The sequence below is a fragment of the Ovis canadensis genome, chromosome 1 (genome assembly GCF_042477335.2).
Source record: "Ovis canadensis isolate MfBH-ARS-UI-01 breed Bighorn chromosome 1, ARS-UI_OviCan_v2, whole genome shotgun sequence".
NCBI lineage: Eukaryota > Metazoa > Chordata > Mammalia > Artiodactyla > Bovidae > Ovis > Ovis canadensis.
In genome coordinates, this window is record NC_091245.1 from 8,327,109 (window position 1) to 8,344,598 (window position 17,490).

Here is a 17,490-nt window from a genome sequence, read left to right on the forward strand (position 1 = left end):
CACACATGCACACTCATGCACACATAGACACACACGCATGTACACACACACACATGCACACATACGGTCTGCTGGGCTGTGTCAATGTGTGCGTGACCCTTGTTGACCAGAGGGACCAGAGACAGCCCTGGCCAGCAGTTCTTCACCTCTCGGCCATGACATTCTCACGTGACACGGCCACCCCCTCGCCGTTGCTGCCCAACTTCAGTTTGAGGGAAGCAAACAATTTGTAACACCCATTGACGCCGCACTAAGATGCTCCCTGAGGCAGAGATGGGGGGGTGGGGGGGCAAACCTCCCCCAGGTTGCTGGGACCCATGATGAGTAGAATGCAAGCCAGTTTGGCCCTAGTCTCAGGGTCATCTTCGCTGACCCTCATAGGTTGGTGTTTACCACTACACCCAAGACTGCCCGCAGCCCACCCCCAGCTGAGGGCCTGGGCGGGCTCCCGCAGGCCGGCTCCACAGTCACCTCTTTGCTGAGTGAGACGGTGAGGCGCAGGGGCTTGTCCGACATGAAGAACTGCCAGGAGGCCTCGGCTCGGGGCTGGGGACCCATCTCACGTGGTGCGTGCTGTACCTTCCGGATCAGCAAACGCACGGAGCTCCTGCGGATGAGACATCATGGACAGTCCCAGGATCAGCACCTGGGCCTCCTCGGGACAGCCTACCAGGTCACCCCCCTGCCCCCTGCCTCATCCCCAGACTGGGATCCCTCGGGGATGCTCCCGATGGATGCAGGACTGGTAGCCGGGTCAGGTCTGGGGGCCGGGGCCTGGCGGGTGGTGTGGACCAGTCCGCCCTCCGAGGGTCCCTCTCACCCTCTGTGAGGACACTGGCTCAGGCTCCTCTGGGGTGAAGCTGCGGTAAGAATGTGTGCCTACATTACGTTTCAGAACTCTCTACAAATCTGATGCCTTGTCATTGCCATTCGGCACAGGCATCCTCTGAGTGTGAATGCTGAGTATGAGGGTGCAAGCGTTGAGGGCACTGTTGGAAACCTCATTCAGGAACAAGAAAAATGAGCATCAGGGCCCGGAAGGACAGGAGTCACTGCCTAGTGGGCAGAGTTTCTGTTTGGGGTGATGATAGCATTTGGGATACAGATAGTTTGGGGGTATTTCAGAAATGCTATCATCATTTATATAGCATTCAGGATAGATGTATCATGTGTATATATATATATATATATATATATATATATATATCCCATATGTATTATCATCTATATCCCAAATGCTATATATAGGTAGCAGACAGTGTACAAGTGGTTATACAAGGTAATGACTATGTTTAATGCCGCTGAGCTGTACCCTTGAAAATGGTTAAAATGGTCAGCTTCATGTTATGTGTAGTTTACCACTACCACAACAAAATGCAAAAGAAGAAGGAAACTCAAGGGACTGTGGAGGCCTTCAGGAGCTTACACGAACCCTTGAGGTTGGTTACGCTCCTGTCATTTTCTGCTGCGTTCCCCCTAGATGGTCAGCCATGGACACCCACCCCATGTGTAGATGGTCCCTCCTGATGGTCCAGCCTAGGGGGAGGAGTCCATCTCGCAAACATAAAGTGAGGGGCGGTTTCTTACCCCCACCCCTTAACCCCAGACCCCTCACCTATTCCCACAGCCACACTCTTACTTCTTGGGAATTTTGTCCTCTTCCACATCTGCGCTGTGCGTGGCGAATGCTTTGATCTCGAAGTCGACCCCACAGCTCTGCAAGGGGGCAAGAGATGAGACAGAGCTGCGGTCTGCACCTCCCTTCCAGAGCTGGATGGGGTCACAGCTCACTTGGGGGATGTTTCGTGGCACTTTCTTTTTTCTACATCAGCCATCTTCTTTTCAGAGCTGCACCAGTAAGACTAGATCTGGAGACACCCCTGGTGGTCCAGTGGTTAAGACTTCGCCTTCCATTGCAGGGGGTAAGGGTTCAATCCCTGAGCGGGGAGCTAGGATCCCACATGCCATGGGGCAAGTAAGCCCACAGGCCATAATGAAGACCCAGTACAGCCGAAAAATAAAATAAAAAATTTAAAACTATTGTAACAGATTTAATAAAGAGTTTAAAAATGTCCCACATTAAAAAAAAAAAAAAACTTAAAAAATAAAGACTAGATCTGGAAGTGTGCTCATGATGAAATAATGGCATTAGTGCAAGGAGAATGCCATGGGCCCCGAGGCCCCAGCAAAGGCCACCAGCCTGCAGGACATGCCCCACCAGCAGCTGCAGAGGGTGAGTCAGGCGTCCTGACTGGTCCTCGCCTCCCTCCACCTCTCATGGCATCCAGCCCACCCTCGGTCAGCTGTCCTCAGAAGTGGCCGTGCGTGTCTGTTGCTGACGGTCCACTGCCTGCAGCCGGGGGACAGGCGCAGTGCTCCCAGGCCCCTCGGGGGCCCACGGACACCCGTGCTAGGGCTCCAACGCCCGACCCCGGCGGGCAGCTGCACTGTGGCTGCAGCCAAACGTGGCCAGGCTGCCAGGGGACCTGGCGCTGGCAGCTCTCCCAACTTCTGAAGAGAAGCTGGAAATGGAACTTGGAGCGAAGGCTCCTGAATTTTAAATCAACGAAATTAAAAAATCTTGCACGGGTGGAACAGATGCATCTGCCTGCCCCCTACCTGGCCCCAGCATGATCCCCCACCGTGCGTTAACCTCCTTCTCTCTTGTGTTAACATGACGGGGTGGGCATGGGGGCACCAGCGTGGGGATGGGCCCTCCACCAGCTAGCACGTCAGTCACAGCCCTACTGGTCTTGTGAAACTGTGGAATCTCAACAACACTAAAACCTGGCTTGAAAATAAATGTGCATCCGTACCCACCAGCACTTGGAGTTCTTAGCCCTGTGTTCTCGTTGCGCCACTCCACGCCCACCCCATGCTGCTTCCCGCCCAGGCCGAGCTCTCCCACCTGTCCACCTGGGGCATGTGCTGTTCCCTCCTTGTGAAATGCTTAGTGCTTCTCTGTCTCTATTCACATTGGCCAGCTCCTGTGTGTGCTCCTAGACCAGCTCACAAGCCTTCTCAGGGAGGAGAGAGACCGTCTGTTTCACTCACAGGGCTGCTCATGGTTAGGAAATGCCCAAGGCAAGTGATAGGCTCATTCATTACACATTCTCTCTACTTTTGGGTATGTCTGAACTCTTCCACAACAAAAAGCTACAGTATTACAACCTTGCTTGTTAATTGGCTATAGCTCAATACAAAATAAAACGTTTAAAGAATAAATAAACAAAACAGATTGTTTAAAAAAAAAGAGAGAGGCTATTTTAAAAAGCCTCTTTTAAAAAAAAAAAAAAAGAGAGAGAGAGAGAGAGAAAAGCTTATTGTAAAAAGTCCTTCGAAGGAATGAATGAGTCCCTGGGATTCATTCTGGAACCAACCTTGCCCACGTCTTGCGGAGCTGGCTGCAACATCACCGAACAGGGCAAGTAGTCAGGGAACTGTGGGAAGAAACAACAGATCATTTCTTTCAGAGCACGTTATTCCACATGTTTTCCACCACGCGTGCGCGCTCAGTCGTGTCCAACTCTTCGTGACCCCGTGGACTGCACCACCGGGCTCTTCTGAAGAAGGGATTCTCCAGGCAAGAATCCTGGAGTGGGTTGCCATTTCCTCCTCCAGGGGACCTTCTTGAGCCTGGGCTTGAACTTGGGTCTCCTGTGTCTCCTGCGTTGGCAGGCAGATTCTTCACCACTAGTGCCACCTAGGAAGCCCATATATACATATATATGTGCGTGTATTATATATTAATGTGTGTATATATAATATATATATACACAGAACATAAACCTTACTATTTTAAGCATACAGTTCAGCAGCAGTAAGGACATTCACATTGTCCTGCAGTGGTCGCCACCATCCATTTCCAGAACTTTTCCGTCATCCCAAGCAGAAGCTCTGTACCCATTAAACATCAATTCCCCGATTCCCTCCTCCCCCATGCCCTGGAGACCACCCCTCTACTTTCTGTCTCCACGAATTTAACTCCTCTAGATCCCTCATGTAAGTGGAATCACACAGCATTTGTCCTTAGGCGACTGGTTTCTTTTACCTAGCATCACGTTGTCAAGGTTCTTTCTGGTTGTAGCTTGCGTCAGAATCTCCTGCCGTTTTAAGCCTGAATCGTATAACTTTGGAGGAATATGTAATCTTAAGGCCCATAAACATGCTAGTGAAGAGGGTAGCTACCCCCACAGCAAGTCCAGGATGGAGTCATCAGAGGCGGGCACTCTGGCCCCAGGGTCCCTCTGTTCCACCAGGGATTTCTCTTCCATGACCCCCCAGGCTGTGCTCAAGGCTACAGACAGGATCTCATTTCACTAAGATCTCCTGGCTCACGGGGAACTCTTGCCTGCTTAGAAACTCCTCAGGGCCAACTGAGGGGCACTTCTTTCTTTTTATAGACTAGCAAGTGAAGGCGTGACACGCACGTATAATTAGGTGGTCGGATGCAGTTTAAATATTTAAACTGTAGGTTGAAACAGTGCCTTCAAAGGCTAGGAGGCTATTTTCAAGGACTTAAAAAAACAGACAATGACAGCCCAGGCAATCTAGAATTTCATCCGTGCTAGAAGGGTGCAATTTGAAGGCCCGTGCTTGTGAAGCCATTACTCTGGCCCCGTTCCTTGGCCACCGGTCACGTCACAAGGCGCTGGGGGTGGAAGGAACCTGTGCAGCGGTGGGGGCGGGGCGCGACGTCACCCACCGTGAGCAGGAAGGGGTAGGTGTTGGCCCCCAGCTTCTTGATCAGGCTTTCCTGCAGCTTCGTGGTGGCGCCAGAGGCCCCCACGGGAGGGAACACTTGGATCTGGGAGAAGTAGAGGTCCCTGCGGAAGCTCAGGCCGATCACGTCGATGTCTTCCTGGCCGTAGCGGAAGGCACACGTCAGAGACACGTACACTGGGAGAGAGACAAGAAGGGTGGGCTTGGCCAGTCGGTCAGCCTGGCGCCCCTGCCTGGGCTGACACCGCCTGCCTACGGGTCTCGGCATTCAACCTTCAGCATCCCGAGGGGATGGGACCTGGGGACCTCACCACCCAGCTGGCCCTTCCCTCCCTCTGGCTTGCGTTAATTACTCCAAAGGGCTGGCTCGGAGGGCGGGGAGGCCCCTTGGAGGGGCCAGGTTTTGTCTCCTGACTCCACTGTTTTCCACAGCCTCCCCACTTTCCCTCTTGATCCACCAGCTCAGGGGCCTCAGGAGGCTTTTCAACAGGGTGAGGTCACTTGGGGTCTGAGGGCGGGAGGTCTGTCTACAGTTGAGAGCGAAGGTGAGAAGCAGAGGGGAAACAGCTCTAGGGAGTAGAACTCAAAGCTAAGGACTGCCTGATCTGGACGTGGCCACTAGGGGAGTGAGCCGGTGCTCAGGGACCTGGTGGAGAGGTGAAACCAAGTCCCAGATGAAATCCGTCTTTTCACATGGCTCGGAAACTTCATTGAGCTTTCTCTAAATCATCGGCACTTATGAAAATTGTGGTTGCTGCTGCTGCTGCTGCTACGTCGCTTCAGTCGTGTCCGACTCTGTGCGACCCCATAGACGGCAGCCCACCAGGCTCCCCCGTCCCTGGGGCCCCCGGCGGACCAGAGAAATTATATGAGACTACACGTCTTGTGTAGGAAGAGAAGCGGGCGACAGAGGATGAGATGGCTGGATGGCATCAGTGATTCAGTGAACATGAACTTGAGCAAACCCCAGGAGATAGTGAGGGACTATTCGGCATGCTGCAGTCCATGGGGTCTCAGAGTCAGACATGACTTGGCAACTGAACAACGACATGTGTTTTGAGGATGGACTGTTTACAGCTGTCGTTAATGTGGTAAATAAAACCACATGAGGTGCCCTGTGCTTGAACGGAAAGCACGTCCACCCACGTCCTCAGGAGCCGTGGGCTGAGGATTTTGTCTGTGTCCACCTCAAGGATAAGTTCCCCTCGGCACTAAGCTCAGAAGAGTCACTGATCACTTGCTTATCCTTCAGCCGACATTTGTAGGAACAAGGTGCCCAGAGATGACCTGGATTTATGCCTGCCTCTCCGGGAAATGCTTTCCTGGCCAAGGGCGTGGGCTTTCAGGGCTGGAACTGGGCTCCTCCTGGTGTAAGAGAGGAGCAGGGCACTCCAGAGAGAGCCAGAGACAGCAGAGGAGGGCAGTTGTCAGCCTGTTTCTGCCCTGTCCCCGGGGTGCCGAGAGCCCTACAACTGACATACTCCAGAGCACATCCAGGGGTAGGAGCAATCCTTGCGGGTTGCCGATAGCAACGACTCTAAGAGGCATGCTTTGAATGGAACCGAGTGATAACTCAGATGGGCTCTCATTTAATTTACACAACCGCTATCAGCATCTAATTGCTCGCCACACACTTGACAGCATCCAGAGATCACTGAGCGTGCTGTGCTGCCGCGGTCCACAGCCACCAGCGTGTGCTGTCACTCCTTGCGACCCCATGGACTGCAGCCCCCCAGGCTCCTCTGTCCATGGGGATTCTCCAGGCAAGGGTACTGGAGTGGGTTGCCACGCCCTCCTCCAGAGGATCTTCCCGACCCAGGGAGGGAACCCAGGTCTCTGACATCTGCAATGGCAGGCGGGTTCTTCACCACGAGTGCCACCTGGGAAGCCAAGAACCACCCGAGTCAGCTTAAAAAAACTCTGTCTTCCAGCAGCCTCCATTCCTCACTTTTCAGGTAAACTTAGAAAGGAGCCCTCCTGAGTCTGCCTGGACATGGAACCACAGGATATGGTGGAGAGGGGCGTGAGCATGCAGTCTGCGGAGGGGCAGCCCTGGGCTCCGGGCTCCGTCTGCCATCCCTTATCCGGTTGGCTCGAGCAAGTGGCTTCCCTGAGTTTCCACCTCCTTCTGGGAGATGTGGACAGCGGGCTCTGCTGTGGACAGAGCCCGTGTCCCGAGGATCGTACGAGGGAGTGTGGGTGAGAGGCCCGAGGCCCTGGCAGCGAGAATGGGTGTGCAAGGGCTTCCCCACCTCTCCCTGCGCGCGCGCACACACACACACACACATCCCCTTCCGGCAGCGAGCCGAGACCAGACCCCCACTGCCTGGAGGATGGAGGAGCACCCTCACCTCTCTTGCCCTTCACGAGCTCAGGATCCACCAGCACGACTCCATCTAAACCAAGAGAGAGAGAACAGTGAGGGTGGAGGACGTGGAGGAGGCTGGAGGCTTCCTGAAGTGTGTGTGTGTGTGTGTGTGTGTGTGTGTGTGTGTGTGCATACCACACGGAATCCATATTCATTACGGGAACCTTAGAAACGGAAGTAAACAAAGGGAAAAAAGTCACCCCGTTTCCACTACCCAGAGACACCCGTTGTTGAGATACTGATCCAGAACAATTTCTCCAGATTAGATGCATTTATGGAAAAGTTTTCACTAAAAAAAAATGAGATCCTACTATACTGTTCAGTTCACGGCTTTCCTCACTCAACTGTATATTGCAAGCATCTATTCACACACACACACATACACACTCACATAGTATGTATTAATCACTTAAACTGGAACAAATGGCCACACATTTGCTCCAATGAACAGATGTATTATAAATTATTTTATCAACCTTCTCTTGTTAGGGCATTTAGGATGTTTCTGATTTTCCCCACTAGAATTAAATCACAATGAACATCCTTATAGGTAAATCTCTATCCATGGTAGCATTGAATGTGGCTCTTGATAATATAACTGCCAAATGACCTTCTAGAAAGGACATTGCTGAAGGACATGCTCAACTTACTGCCTAAATTGCCAGTCTTTTACACATTAAAAAAAAAAAAAAGAAAAAAGGACAATTTGAGCTGAAGTAATTATAGATTCCCAGGAAGCTGCAAAGATAGCACAGAGAGGTCCCCATGTATCCCTTATCCAGTTTCTTCCAATGGTTACCGTAGATAATTGCATACAATCTCAAAACCAGGAAGTCAATATGGATACAGTGTGTGTATAGCTCTAAGTCATTTTATCAAATGGAGATTTTGTGTTAGCACCACGGCAGTCCAGACACAGAACTGTCCTCTCACCATAATGATCTCCCTCCTGGGCTGAGCCTTTGTAGTCACACCCAACTACCAACCTCCCTCCACCAACCTTAGCCCCCTGAAACCACTGTTCAGTTTTCCTTTTCTATAGTGTTGTCGTCTCTAAGGTGTTTTATAATTGGAATCATAAAGCATATGGGCTCTTGAGATTGGCTTTCCACTCATCATAGCGCCCTTGACACTTACAAGCTGTAGCATGGGTTGGTATTAAAACTTAACTTGGTATTTAACTTAATTTTAACTTAAAATTAAGTTAAAAATTGAAAAAAAAATTGACAGTGTATTGCTGCACGTGGGATCTTAACTCTCTGAGCAGGGATGGAAACCATGCTGCCTGCGGTGGAACCCCGGAGTTTTAGCTACTGGACCGCCAGGGAAGTCCCTGGAGTTCGCTCTTTTCCACTGTCGAGCGGTATCCCAAGACACGGACGCGCCCCAGCGTGTTTAACCTCGTTCCCCTATTGAGAGACATTTGGGCTCTTTCTAGTTTGGAGCCATGACAAATAAAGCTGCTGTGAACAATCACATACAAGTTTTTGTGTGAACATAATCTTTCATTTCTCTGAGATAAATGTGCAGGAATGCAAATTGCTGGGTCATATAATAAGTATATGTTTAGCTTTTAAAGTAGCTGCCAACCTGTTTTCCAGAGTGACTGTCCCATTTTACGTCCCCACCAGCAATGCCTGAGTGATCCAGTGTCTCCACATTCTCGCCAGCATTTGGCATTGTCACTGTTTCCGATTTTAGCCATTCTGACAGGCGTATAATGATATTTCATTGTGGTTTTAATTTGTATTTCTCTAACGACTAATGCTGTTGAACATGTTTCTTTTTCTGTTGTTGTTGAATATTTTTCTGTGTGCTCAGTGCCACTCATATTTTCTTCAATGAAATGTCTTTTCCTTTTGTTTGTCTATTTCCTAAATGGATCTTGTTTTCTCTTTAAACTGGTGAGTTTTGAGCTTTCTTTATATACTCCAGAGATGCGTCCTTTGTCTCTCTCACACTCTTTAAAATTGTCCCCAATCAGCCAGTGGCACCTGGATGATGTTTTAATTTATATTTCTTTGATTAGATTATTAACAAAGTCAGATTTTTTTAAAAAACACAAAACTAGTAGGTGTCTGGTGACTTAAAGGAAAACCAGCATTAAAATCTCACCCCAGACCTTCCCTGGTGGTTCAGTGGATGAGAATCTGCCTGCCAGTGCAGGGGACCCTGATTCAGTCCCCGGTCTGGCAAGGTTCCCGCACTCCAGGGAGCAGCCGAAGGCTGTGTGCCACAGCTACTGAGCCCGAGGGCTGCAGCTACCAAGGCCAGCGTGCCTGGAGCCCGCGCTCCACAACCAGAGAAGGACCGAGATGAGAAGCAGCTAGAGGGGAGTCCTGCTCGCAGCAACTAGAGAAAGCCTGTGCAAAGCAACAAAGACCCAGGGCAGGCAAGATAAATAAATAAATATATTAAAAAGAATCTCACCCCAAACTCGACTTACCCACAGGCTCTACTCGTTCAACGTGGTCTATGTAGTCTCTCTTCCCCAGGTAGATGGTCACCTGTGAGAACAGAGGTGGGTTCTCAATGGTCAAAATACCCGAAGGCATTCACGTTAAAAATCAGCAACAACCAAAGAAGGAAAAACAGCAACAACGGAAACGTTTGCTCTCATTTGGAGAAGAGGAGGCACCTGGCGCTGCTGCTCGGCCTCCCTGTCCTCGGCCTCCCTGTCCTCCTCTCGCCCTGCTTGGCTGTAGGCAAGGCTGTAGGCAGAGATGATGGACTGCGGGAAAGGTGTGGTCTTTTCTCAGCCTCCGAAACGGCTCCAAGGAATTCTTCCCATCTCTTTGGGAAGACCCTGTTCTCCCCGCCTTTTCCCACCGAGCTCAGGTCTGTCAACCAGGCAAAATTGGTGGATTCCTGGCTGATACTTTTTTTTTTTTTTTTCTGGCTGATACTTTAGTGGAAAGTAATGCTTAGGTGCATGAGGCTCCTGTCAGCTGTTTGCATGTTGAACCTTTCATTTCTCGCTGTGATCGAAAGGTTTCTCCTCCTTGTTAGAAGAATTTCTGGACTTAGCAAGAGGCAGATGTTCTGGCATCCCTGAAATCCTATCGGGTGAGCATCTATACAGATACACCTGAAGAAGTGGGGAAGGCGTCCTGGCTGGGGAGGGATAACCATCTCCCAGCCCTCGTCCTGTCTGTTTCAACGCCCCTGACAGCAAAGGTCCCTTTACCACCCCCGTTTGTGGGAGAGCATCGGTTGGATTCACCGCCACTCACCGCCTTAAGCCGTGGCACTGTGCCCACGGTGGTAAGAATTCTCTCACGCATCTTTCAGCCACTACCGTGTCTAGTGCAGTGTCTGGCACAGGCAGGAATTTAATCAACATTTGCTAAGTGCATCAGTGAGTGAATGCATGGATCCTGGCTCGCTCCCTCTTCCCCAAGCCTCTGAAATTCGTATGTCTCTTTCCGTGGACACTCAAAATAATTTCTGTTGGCATTAAATCATCTCCTATATCTGCTCCCTTGTAGCAGTTATCCAGGAGTGTATCTCTGTGGCTTCCAGGTTATTTGTGTGATTGACGTTGAAGCACCTGACCAAGTGCTGGGGGTGGGTTATGGTGAAAGGATGCTTTCTGGGTAAAAAAAACTTCAGCGTGTAAAAAGTCCAGAGCCAAGAAAATGCTTCTGGAACTGCCTATGGTTTCACCTGCAGGTGCGTAGCCACCAAATGGGGAGGCAAACAGCCAGAAAGAGTCTTACAGGACCAGACTCTAAAGATTCCAGGAGGATGTGGAAGCATTTGAAACAGGATGAAAGGCCTGCAATTAAGGGGTATGTGGTGCTTGTCCTGTACCAGGCGCCAAGCTAAGTACATGGGGCACGTTATTTCATTTAATCCTCATGACTACCTTATGAGCTAGGGATTAAGCCCGTTTTATGGAGGAGAACACTGAGGCTCTGGTTGCATTGGCAGCAAAGTGGAGAAGGGGTTGGCGAGAGGAAAGCCAGGTAGGCAGCTGAAAGCGGTCGGGAGGAGGGCGAACTGAGGAATGAGCAGGAAGGGAGAAGATAGGGGGACAGAGAATGTTTTCCTCTTTTTCAAGCTTTGGCTGTGAAAGAAGGAGAGCTAGAGAGGAGACGGGGTCAAGGGACATTTGCTGTTCTTTTTCTTGTGTTTAAGATGCATGAAGTCGGTCCTTGTTGTTATGCTTAAGCTGGTACTGGTAGAGAAAGAGAGATATCCCCAGAGGGAGGAGGCTTTGGGACAGGACCCAGAGGAGGTGGTGGGCCACGACCCAGGCTGTAAGTAGCATGAACCTCAGTGGAAGCAACAGCGCGTCCTCTGCTGCAACTGCAAGCGATGGGAAGAGACAGGAGCAGGTGGGGAAAGTGGGGTGGACGAGGCAAGGCTCCAGCCCGTCTGCTGCCTACCCATCTGACAGCCACATGCACCATCTTCCTGGATAACAGTCACCAATCATCGCATCCAGGGCCCACCATCCCCAAGCGGTTGTGTTAAGAAGGCCACCCCAGAGGATCGTTCTTTCCCCCTGCCCCAGTTTTACTGAGATATAATTGACATATTGTTTAAGTTTAAGGTGTACAATATAATGATGTATGTGTAAATCACAAAGCTATAGCCACAAAGCTATAAGCCGAAACTGAAACTCCAATACTTTGGCCACCTGATGCAAAGAGCTGACTCATTTGAAAAGACCCTGATGCTGGGAAAGATTGAAGGCAAGAGGAGAAGGGGACGACAGAGGATGAGATGGTTGGATGGCATCACCGACTCAATGGACATGGGTTTGAGCAAGCTCCGGGAGTTGGTGATGGACAGGGAGCCCTGGTGTGCTGCAGTCCATGGGGTCGCAAAGAGTCGGACACGATTGAGTGACTGAACTGAACTGAACTGAATAGCCACAATAAATTTAGTTACCATTCATCATGAAGGATGACTCTTGAATGGCCTGCTCCTATTCTTTTGGCTCAGGATTGGCTGAAGGTGGGCATGTAATCAGTTTTGACCAATGAGGTAAAGACGAGTCTGCTGGAGAAATACCTCCTCACCCTTAAGAGACCCCAGGAATCAACAGCTTTTTCCTTCTGGAAGGAAGTGAAGGTGAGTCCCCTGAAGCTGGGGCAGCCGTCTTGCCACCAGCCGGAGGGTGAAGGTGGCAGAAGACGGAGGAGTGGCGAGATTTCGAGAGAAACTGGCCCAGGGCCCTGGCACAACACGCCCGAGGCCAGACAAAGACTTGCAGTGGGAATGATCCTAATATGGACAGAGTCGTGGATGAATTATACTTTCCTCCTAAATACAAGAATTCTAAGTTTTCCAGGTCAATGGAGGTCTAGCTAGGTGGGAGTAAGGAAAAAGTGAGAAAGTGGTAATGCCCAGCAGGAGCGGTTTCTCTCTTCTTTTGCCGGAAGTCAAGATAAAGTTAACTGGAGAGACACAAGTTGGAAGAGAGCTGGGAGGGTGAAAGACTGCGGCGTACCTGACTTGTCACCCTGAAGAATCAGAGGACTGGATGGAAGTATGGAGATCTTCAGGGAGGAGAGGGGAAGAGGAGAGGGTCTGTGCAGAGCCTGTGAGGCATGAGAAGCTTCAGAGAGTTTCTTTCAGGCCCAGTGTAGGCTTCAGGAGTCAACCAGAAGAATGACCTAGGTCCACATCCTCCACTATTTATCTACTGGTGGCCACCAACACTTGAAATATGGCCACACCAAACCGCCATGTGCTGTGAATGAAGAATGCACACCAGGTCTCAACAACAGAAAACAAATTTAGCATATGTCATCAATCTTCATTGGAAGGACTGATGCTGAAGCTGAAGCTCCAGTACTTCAGCCACCTGATGCCAAGAGCCGACTCATTGGTAAAGACCCTGATGCTGGGAAATATTGAATGCAAAAGGAAAAGGGGGTGACAGAGGATGAGATGGTTGGATGGCATCACTGACTCAATGGACATGGGACTGAGCAAACTCTGGGAGGTAGTGGAGGACAGGGAAGCCTGGCATGCTGCAGTCCATGGGGCTGCAAAGAGTCAGACCTGGCTTGGTGACTGAACAAACAACAAACAAGTGTTAGCAATGCTTCTTATACCATTTACATGTTGAGATGATAGTTTTGTTGTTATATTGGGTTAAATAAAATGTAGCATTAAAATGAATTCCCTGTTTCTTCTTACCATTTTAACATGGCTAATAGAAAATTTTAAAATTAGAAGTGCAGCTTGCAATGGGTGGCACAGAACTAGACTGTCAGCCCCTGAGAAGCCATCAAGCCGTGCAAGGAGACACCATCCACAGAGGCTGTGGGGCGGGCCCTTGACTGGGTCTCCCCAGCCACAGAGGCTGTGGGGCGGGCCCTTGATTGCGTCTCCCAGGCCAGGAAGTTCACAGGCACGTCTAGCCCACCTACTGTCCCCCTGATGGAGCCAATAGTGGCATCACCTCTGCCGGGTATGCAGGGTGCCAGGGTATCGGCCGTGCAGCCACAGTGAGCACTGTGGAGCCTCGGGAGACGCGCCCTCATCCAGCGGTCCTGGGAGCCCTGAGCTTGGCGCCTGGGGTGGGTGCCAGATGGTAGAGAATTGCATGACCCAGCATCAGCGCTCTCCCCAGGCAGGTAGGCAAGACGATGGAAAAAGGCCCAAGTAAATTATAGGCGTTACCAAAGCAACGTCTGAAATGTAAGTCAGGGGTTCAAGGCTAGAAAAAGAAGTAAAATTGGAGGAGAGGGATTGGGCACCGAGAGATCAGGAGAAAATGAAAGGTCCTGGGGCTGAAGTCTTGTTGAGATTGAAGAGAAGTACTATTTCGGCAAGTCATCCCTTTATATCTCATCTATCATCCCAGCAGACAGGGATGGATGACGCTCACATCGCTTCCACTGACCTCACAGGGTTTTGATATTGATCCCATCTATTCGAAAAGCTCCTTAAAAAAATTCATCACTCAAGCCCCTCACATCTGCCCCACTCACCGATTTATCACGGGAGATCTTCTTGTAGATAACGTGGTTTGGTGCGGGCTTATTGGTCTGCATGTTGGCTGCTGTGTTAACGGTCCCTGGCGGTTTCTTCCACATTAGGGTGTACGTCAGGTGTTACAGGGCTGTGGAAAGGTAAAGCCATCCTAAATATAACATCTAGAACATTCTCGGAATTATACCTACTCATGAGATACTGTGTATCCATTAGGCATTTCCTTCTACCTCGATATCCACGTTTGACTTGAAAAGGCCTTTGTCTGGTTTGTATTTCACTACAGTGAGCTGCTTTTTTTTTTTTTTTTAAGGTATTTATTTTTTCCTGATAAGCGTCAAACACTTCTTAGTAAGCCTCACCAGCAAACCTCACTTCTTAGTAAACCTCACTTCAGATAGATTCCCACGAGAAGGTTTTACTTTGAGACTAAGCCTTGGTATCGTCACAGTAAGCCAGATTGATTTTAAAATTCTATCTTGATGATATATCATGGCAATTAAGGTAGAAAAAGTTCCTGCAAACCACAACCTAACCACTTCATGAATATCATTTGAAAAATCCGTTAAATCCCCTAAAAGTCCTGCTCAGCAATTCACACTAAGCAGAGTTCTCTCTCACTATCCCCAGCTCTACCCACAACAAAGAGGCTGTCTGAAATTCAAAATGCCTTCTGAGTTTCCCTAACAAGTAATGTCCATGGAAAGTAACTGGGTCAGACTGACTGCACGAAGATGCCAGTCTCCCCGGTCCTGGCTCTTTCCTGGCCTGCCCCGAGGTTCTGAGAAGGCTTTGCTGGAGGATGGTCACGTACCTTGTGCGACCAGCCGGGAGGGCCCAGGAGGTGGGGAGAAGGTGTGTGTGCCCTCCGGGGTGAGCAGACGGCCAACCCCTGGCTGACCGCTCAGGGGGATTTGTAGGGAACTGGGAGAGTGTGCCCCACACCCACATCTCAGTGCCTAGAAGCCAAATCCCATTGAAGGAGCAGAGTGGTAACTGGATTAGTGCTGAGGCGGACGAAATGGTAGCTTCAGCAGTTCTCAGCATTAGGCAAGGGCCTCTCGGTCTCCCTCCAGAGGGGCTCACGGTGGGCTCGCAGGAGCCAACTGGCTTGAGCGGGGAAGGGAGGCGGGGGGGCGGGGGGGCGGGGGGGGGGAGGGATGACAGCTAGTAGACTAAAGCTACTTTCTATCTTAACCCACTTTGGGTTCTGGAAATAGACTGATTATCCCTTCCTCCTGCTATCACCAGGAGAAGGGATTTTCCAGAGCTCAACCAACTTGATTAAACTCAGCAGGCAGCTAATGCAACCTTGGGGGTGGGGATAGAGACAAAAAGGTCAAGGAGAAATGTCAACCTCAAGATGAATCCTGGTGTTACGCAAGCCAAACGGGTGCTGCCCTTCTCCTCTTCCCCGTGTCCTATCCATTAGGTCATGAGTCCTGTCAGTTTTGCCCCTGGCGTCCTCTGAATCCTTCTAGTCCTCCAGCTCCCGCAGGGTCCACACCAGCCCCTTGGCTTTCCCAGACTATAGTGTCTCCTGCTGTCTAAGTACATCCTTCCAAGCCCTGAGTAGCCACCCTCCAGCTTAGCATCTCACCTTGCTCTCAGCTACAGGCACAGAACTTTATTTTTGAAAAAATTATTTATTTGGCTGCACTGGGTCTTAGTTGCGAGATCTTCAGCCTTAGTTGCAGCACATGGGATCTAGTTCCCTGACCAGGGATCAAACCTGGGCCCCTGCATTGGGAGGTGGAGTCTTAGCCACTGGACCCCCACGGGAGTCCTAGGCACAGAACTTTAAAGTCACGCACTCCAGCCTCTGCCCACCCTTCCCCATCTCCCTGCAATGCACACCCATCATTGCTTCTGTCTGGAACCACCCTCTTCTCCCACACTCCTTGATTCTTTCCACCCTTCAGACTCTGGCTCAAGAGTCACTTCCTCAGGGGAGACGTCCCCCACCTCCAGACTAGGTTGGAGGCTCTTCTGCATCTGATGCTTGTCTGCAAGATAATTTCATGATCTCTCATCTCAGTCAAGGCTGTGGTTTTTCCAGTGGTCATGTATGGATGTGAATTGGACTGTGAAGAAGGCTGAGCGCTGAAGAATTGATGCTTTTGAACTGTGATGTTGGAGAAGACTCTTGAGAGACCCTTGGACTGCAAGGAGATCCAACCAGTCCATTCTAAAGGAGATCAGCCCTGGGTGTTCTTTGGAAGGAATGATGCTAAAGCTGAAGCTCCAGTACTTTGGCCACCTCATGCGAAGAGTTGACTCATTGGAAAAGACCCTGATGCTGGGAGGGATTAGGGGCAGGAAAAAGAGGGGACGACAGAGGATGAGATGGCTGCATGGCATCACTGACTCGATGGATGTGAGTCTGAGTGTACTCCGGGAGTTGGTGATGGACAGGGAAGCCTGGCGTGCTGTGATTCATGGGGTCGCAAAGAGTCGGACACGACTGAGCGACTGAACTGAACTGATCTCATATTTGACTCTAGGCTCCACGAGGTCAGGGACCCCACGCTGTTTTGTTTATCTTGTTTATATTCCAGTGTCTGGAATAGAATATTCAGGGAATGAATGCAGGGGATAGTGTGGTCACTAACATGCATGTGTTTTGGACTTGAGCTGGTGTCTCGAAATGAAGCCAGTCTAAGCAGAAAGCCAGTTCTGATGTTTGGGGTGTTAGTATCTACTGAGATACCCCAGTGGCTTCCCGCCTAACCCCTGCATGATCTGGGTCCCCTTTCCATGACTTGCTCACTTTGCTCCAGTCAGCTGGCCTCTTTGCTTTTCTCCAAACCTGCCTCAGGGCCTTTGTACCTACTGTTTCTTCTTCTGGAACACTTTTCCCACAGTCACTCGGCTCGTTCCTTTTACTCCTTTAGGTCTTGACGTCGCTGTCACCCTGTCCATCTGTATCCTGGTGTACCACCCCATCCAACACTTCTGTCCTCCTCCTCAGCATTCCGTTCCTCTGTAGCACCTGCCACCATCTAACATAGAGGACAACTGATTCATTTGTTTATCGTCTGTCCCCCCTCCAACCACTGTTAGATTGTAGGTTCCAGGACTGAAGAGATTCTTGACTATTTAGTTCCTCTCCCATCTGCAGTGTCTAGAATAGGGGCCTCAATAAGCTTGGAGAAAATCAATGAGTCACTGGATTGCAACAGTATGCTGGCTGGCAACAGCTGAAGTTGGAAAAAAATTTCATTTCTATGAGAATAAAAATTTTAAAATATATCTAGATCTATAAACAGATCTAGTTCCTTAACCAGGGCTCAAACCAGGATTGCCTGGGAGCAGGGAGTCTTAACCCTTGGACCACCAGGGAAGTCCCAACTTTTAAAAACTTTAATGGAGGAATGTCAGCTAAGAAATGTAAAGAGAGTGATAGAATTAGAAAAACACCACTTGACAAACTCTGACTGTATTAA

At 50.1% G+C, this 17,490-nt stretch overlaps 1 protein-coding gene across 5 annotated transcripts in view; it reads right to left on the minus strand.

Moving 5' to 3' along the window:
• The window catches only part of SAG (S-antigen visual arrestin), a 39,171-nt gene that overhangs the window by 16,071 nt on the left and 5,610 nt on the right, over positions 1–17,490 (minus strand). For 4 of the 5 annotated variants that reach the window (XM_069585309.1, XM_069585302.1, XM_069585326.1 and 1 more), the window contains 7 exons: positions 14,044–14,174; positions 9,537–9,597; positions 7,074–7,118; positions 4,706–4,899; positions 3,381–3,440; positions 1,640–1,716; positions 472–607 (listed from right to left, as the gene is read on the minus strand). In XM_069585309.1, the coding sequence (XP_069441410.1) occupies positions 472–607; positions 1,640–1,716; positions 3,381–3,440; positions 4,706–4,899; positions 7,074–7,118; positions 9,537–9,597; positions 14,044–14,148 (678 nt within the window). In that variant the 5' untranslated portion in view covers positions 14,149–14,174. Of the gene's footprint in view, positions 1–471; positions 608–1,639; positions 1,717–3,380; positions 3,441–4,705; positions 4,900–7,073; positions 7,119–9,536; positions 9,598–14,043; positions 14,175–14,858; positions 14,936–17,490 lie in introns of those variants that run through there. The other variant, XM_069585304.1, reaches the window with a different exon arrangement.